General features: G+C 52.5%; 1 protein-coding gene across 2 annotated transcripts in view; it reads right to left on the reverse strand.

Annotated features, from left to right (window-relative positions):
- Nucleotides 1-1,944: 1,944 nt before the first annotated feature.
- Nucleotides 1,945-5,711, reverse strand: part of LOC112478489 — a 21,842-nt gene continuing 18,075 nt past the window's right edge. For both annotated transcript variants that reach the window (XR_003045865.1, XM_025045742.1), the window contains exon 5: nt 1,945-4,786. Coding sequence is in view for 1 of the 2 variants with exons in the window: in XM_025045742.1 (XP_024901510.1) it covers nt 4,713-4,786 (74 nt within the window). In the remaining variant the exon portion in view is untranslated. The remainder of the gene's footprint in view (nt 4,787-5,711) is intronic.

The raw sequence follows: 5,711 nt of genomic DNA on the forward strand, positions 1-5,711 counted from the left end.
TTTTTTAGTAGCAGAACTGGTTGAATAGGGGTCTCTTAAAGAAATAGAAGGAAAAACGCAGTCAGCTTCTTCGTAACATTTTCAAGGGAAATTCCAGGCAACCATTCCTTTAAAGCTGCAGCCCAAGGAATTAAAATTTTGGTTAAGTAGAGCTAGTTACCTGTGTCTGTGGTATGACTTGTGGAGGATGTTCCCTAGAGCAGTGGTCCCTGACCTTTGTGGCACCAGGGACCGGTGCTTCTATGAGAATCTGTCTGATGATCTGAGGGGGAGGTGAGGCGGTGATGCTGGTGCTGGGGAGCAGCTGCAGACACGGATGAAGCTTCGCTCGCTTGCCTGCTGCTCACCTCCTGCTCTGTGGCCTGGTTCCTGAACAGGCTATGGACCAGTATACGGGTCTGTGGCCTGGGGGGTGGGGACCCCTGCCGCAGAGAATAACTTAAAACATTTGATAGATACCCTGTGAGCAGGAAGCTGCTGTAGGATCTGAGTGTCCATGCTCTGCCAGGAACAAACCATTCAGTTTCCTGTTTATACCTCAAACACCAAAAAATAATAAATAAGTACTCAAACCCAGCTGCTTCGTCGATTGTCGGTTGACTTCTTCTGCTGTGGCCTTATCCATAGTATTTTGTGGGTAGAGTAACTTCTTAGAGAAAAAGGAAATATCCTTATTGGTTAGAGGAACTTTCCACCAAAGCGTAGCTTATCTGAGGCGAAGTGTACATGCAAATGGTCAGCTCCCATGTTCTCATTCCTTTATTAAGAACTACAGGAAATGCAGGTTCTGACAAGTGGCAGTAATGCCATCCAGCTGCCCTTCCGTTCATGTTCGAAGGAAATTGTTTTAGCCAAACGAAATGACTGGGAAGGGGGCATTTTGCAGTCTGCCTAGAAAACAGCCGGTGGGCACCACTTCAAAGCTGTGTAAGCGCAGACCCTAACTATACAGAGGCTGCCCCCCCAGGCCCTGCCTGTGTCCAGGAAGCCACGGAGACCACCTGGGTGGCACTGCGGGCCAGGCAGCATGTTACACTGCGTTGTGAGTCTGGGAAGGTTTGGTTCATGCCATGTGTTTTTCAGTTTTGTCTTTGCCTCTTAGTTATTGGCATTTACCTTTATTAAAATGATGGTAAGATGAAATAGTGAATAAATACAATTAGGTTCTATGTTCGGGTCTTTTTAGTGTGATTACCCTCACCTGGTCATTCATTCATTCATTCATTGTATGTTAGTTCATACCCATTAAGTTGTCCTCCAGTATCAACTGCTAGTTGACATACAGGCCTGTAGGTGCTGGCTGTGTTTTGGAGGCTTTTATGTTTTTGGACACTTCCTTAGCTGAGTGTGTGTACTGGTCATGAGACACAGTACAGTCGCAGAGAACCAAACGCAAATGTATATAGCTCATGTTTCCCCAGCACCCAATCCTTTCTCCAACTCATTTCTTAAGTCAGCATAAACATTTGACTTGGTGCGTGCCATAAATGGCATTAAATTTGGGTATTTTTCTTCATTATACAAAATAGTGTCCCGATATTCTGGTGGATAATACAAGGTCTTTGAGTATTTGGTCGCTTGTCGCATTGAACTTCATTGTCTGAGCAGTGTTGTTTTTGAAGAATGTTATAACGTTTTGATTTATACCTTCATTTCCTGACTAGATTTAGAATAACTTCTGCAAACGACTTTTTTTGCCTTCTGTCAATTGAAAGATTGTAAATTGGGAAACCGTTTCGTCCGAAATGTCCCGTCCTGAGAACCAGCACCGCGTGATGGTGGCTTCGGCGTGGGGACCCTCTGCCGGCCGCTCTGTGTGTCCGAGCAGAGCGCGTGCAGCGCGTCCCCCCAGTGCACTTTATTTCCTGAGCAATTTTGCTTGATTTTTTGTTGACTTTGAGCCTTTTAAGCAGTTTCAGTAATAAAATTTTAAATGTTCTGGAATTACGTTTTATGTAACAGACTTTATTATTTAAGTGAATATGTGTGATGTAACTTTGAATCATATACAACTTTTGCTTTGCAAACTGGACTTGTGTCATGTGTCATTTAATTGCACTACAATACACCCAGTCACTTTTCAGAAAATAATCTACAAAAATCATTGTATATTGGCGCAACCTAACCTTCCTCCTCTGTTTCCTGGGGTTCTGTTCTGCTCTCGGGGTACCCTGTAGATTCCTCATAGGGTTCATGCTGGAAAAAAATGTGTGAAGAGACTACTTCTGCGTTGGCCACTCTGATGCTGGGTCCGGTCCTGGCAGAAGAGGCTCACGGTGCTGCGTAACCCTGTGTCCCTCGTCCTCCAGCTTTCCCTGTGCCTCTTCCCTCCCTCCCACCATCCCCAGCCCAGGCTTTAAAAGTACATGATGGAGCCACAGTGTTCACTCCGCTCCCCGGGGGGCCTTCTCTTGAGCCCACGCTGGCTGGGACGGCATCCACACCCCACTGGAGGAGCTGCATGGATGTCAGAGACGTGTTCGGTTCTCAGTCGCTGTATCTGCGGTTGGTGGCGCTGGCGCTGGGTGGCTCCCTGCAGGCTGCACACTCACGCTTCCCTGCGGCCTCGCTGCCTGACCCTTTGCTGGTCCCTCCCTCCTCCCTGAGCCTTTTCCTACTCTGCTTCACAACTTTGGTGGACTTTTCCAGCCTTGTGACTTAGATAAAAATGCCTCTACCACAGACAGACCCCAGAACGTCCATCTTTGTACCTCTTGCCAACACCCTCCCCCCTGGCGCACACTGAGTCTGCGCCCATCCCACGGTGACAATGGGCAGCACTTCCCAGCGGGCACACATGGCTGTATCTGGCTAGCCGCTGTGCAGAAGACGCTTTCTCTGAATTCAGGTAACAAAAAGGCCTGAGAATAACTGCTGTGACTTAGCTTTGATGAAGTGCATTCACTTTGACATTGACAAAGTATAACTACACGAGGGAATTTTTTTTTTTTTTTTAGCCCTTTTACCTCATTAAGGGTTCTAAGAGGTTTCCACTGGAAAAAGCAGATGTGTCATCTTTCTCTTGGAAACCAGCTGAATGTGTTCCATTTTAACAAAATGATGTCAAATGGTAAACATTTTCTATCATTAAATTCCAGGCCTGATGCATCTGGTTGTGAGAAATAAAATTTTAACTTCCTTTAGAAGGAGCATTTGTATTACTAAAATGGTAACAGCTTTAATGGTTCTATCCAAAGAAACCGCTCTGGCTTTGCGGAGGTGCTGAGCCAACCCTTCTGGGCTCCATCGCACCATCCTCTGACTTCGCAGAAAAACCCCCGGCTGTGGAACATCTGATCGAAGGCACTCTTGTCAAATAAAATTGCATGGAAACACCCGTTTGTCCATGATAGCAGCTGGCCTGTGGGTCTGGGGACGGTGCCAAGTGGCTGTTTCTCGATTTCCAAGATGCTCTTGCATTTTGCAGGCAACGCCAGGGAGGCCACTGCGTAGTGGTCACCTTGAGACAAGTGGGGACCTAGTCTGGCTTGGGCAAAAGCTGCCTCGGCCTCGCCAGCTGCCCTGGAGGTGGGGGGCCTGCCTCCTGGCCTCCCTGAGCGTCCCAAGAGCAGCCACGCCCGGCCCACGGCAGAAGTCCCCTTCCAGTCAAGCTTCGATTCTGGCCCTGTGGGGGTCCTCGGCCAGTCGGCTTTCTCATCCGTCAGCCCGGAACATTCTAAGGCTCCGATGGCCTCACTACTATGGTTTTCTACCTTCCACGGGGTAGGAAGAGAGTAAAAAGCTCTTATCAGGCATTCGTCAGGTGAGAGCAGGTGACCTCGAAGACTTTCTGGGTGGGGCTGGCACACACCCTCCACAGGGGAGGCAGTTCTGTGCCCCAGGGCGTGGGAATGAGGGAGGGCATGGAAGCCCGGAACACTAATCCAGGTTTTGGAGTGGGACAGTGCCCCCAAGAGCCCCTGGGACCAACTTTCTAGAGGGAGAAACTGAGGCCCGGGAAGGGAAAGTGGCTGCAAGCTAGAGCAAGAGCGAGGATCGGAGTGGGGTGCCAGCGGGTGCCGCCCCACCCCACCACATCTTGTCGGTGGGGAGGGCAGGGCGAGGCTCTGAGCAGCTGCCCGCACCAAGGTCTGAAGTTCATGCTCAGTCCTTGCTGCTCCATGTGTGGCTGGGATCTGGCAGCTGGGGTCTCACCTGGGAGCTGGTTGGAAATGCAGACGCTCGGGCCCACCGCAGACCCACAGAACCAGAGCCTGCATCTCAACATCGCCCGCAGAGTCACTCACAGAACTGAAGGTAGCTCCCTCCAGCCCCACGGGGCGCACCGCCTGGGTGCACCCTCACAGTGGAACCTTCCCGAAGTGGCCTGGGCCCCGTGTCAGCCCGGGTGGACAGTGGGCTGTCAGAATGGGGAGTGTTTCAAGCTCCAGCAGAACCTCTAGACAGAAGCTTCCCAGAGACTGAGAGGAGGGGCAGGTGCCTCCTTCCGGCCTGGGTCTGCACAGCGGACCACCTCTTGCCAGCAGGCACGATGACCAGCAGCCGCCATGTTCAGGACTGGCTGACTGGGTTTGAAAAGGCCGATCTGAAGGACCCAGAGTGACTGCATGTTGGCAGCAGCTCCGCTCTGGCTGGAGCGCTAGGCGGGGCAGGGGGACGCGCACCCCCAGCCCGGGTTCCCAGCGGCCCGGTGGAGCGGGGCCGGCCCGGAGGAGGGCCTCAGCGGCAATACTCCTGCTCGATGCTGGCCATCAGCTCCTCCTCCGCGTAGTCGTAGGAGATGGCCGACTGCCTCTCGGGCCTCTTGTGGCTGCTGCCTGGGGCTCTGCGGGCCAGAAACACAGACGGCAGGTCAGGAGGCAAGATGTCGCCTTCAGAGTGGTTATCTCTGCTGGACAATCACATGGCCCCTGTGCGGAATTCTGCCCGATCCTAAAACCGAAACCAAAGCCGCTGCCCTGGGGACACCTGCTGGGTCTCACGGGAGCCTCTGCCTGTCCTCTGGCTTCATCTCCCCCGCCTTCTGCACCAAGGCCTTACCCCACGAGAAAACCAGCACCCGCAGCACCTAAGGGTGAGGGTCCCCGGGGTGGGAGGATCCAGTTCAAGTCCCAGCTCTGCCACTTACTAACTTGGTGACGATTTTGTTCTCTAAAACGGAGTTGTGTTCACAGATTTGTTCTAAGGCATAAAGAAGATAATGCATGGACGGCACGTGACACTGATCTTGCCCTCAGCAAAGTGAGCTGTGGCGCCACGATCATTTGCTGACTTACTCTCTGCGCCTGCACCTCTGAGGAGGGGGGGCCGGGGAGCGGGGAGGCTGTCTCCCCAGAGCTGCTGCCGGAGGACAGGTCCGGGCCTCTGAAGGTGAGATGAGGTGCTGAGTGTCACGTGTCCAGCACTGAGCTTGGCACTGAGGAGCAGGGGGTATAAACAGCTCCCTGAACAATTAGCCTCATTATAAGGTCCCAGCAAAGCACCTGGTGTGGAGGACGGGCCCAGCCAGTGCCACGTCCTGTTCCTCCTGTCCCCTCCTAGGCTCACTGAAGGTGGCCAGGGAGAAGACTTGTAGAATGAGAACGAGGCGCCTCAAACGCCTTCCAGGGCGACGAGTCTCTGCCAGGCCAGGTGTCCTGCAGGCATCTTGGGGCATCACTTCTGGGCCTGGGCACCTCTAGGCAGGAAAAGGCCTCTCTGGAGTCACCCAGGCCAGCCCCACTTACAGATGTGAAAGCTGCAGTCACACG

The sequence above is a fragment of the Pteropus alecto genome, unplaced genomic scaffold, assembly GCF_000325575.1.
Source record: "Pteropus alecto unplaced genomic scaffold, ASM32557v1 scaffold61, whole genome shotgun sequence".
Taxonomy (NCBI): Eukaryota; Metazoa; Chordata; class Mammalia; order Chiroptera; family Pteropodidae; genus Pteropus; species Pteropus alecto.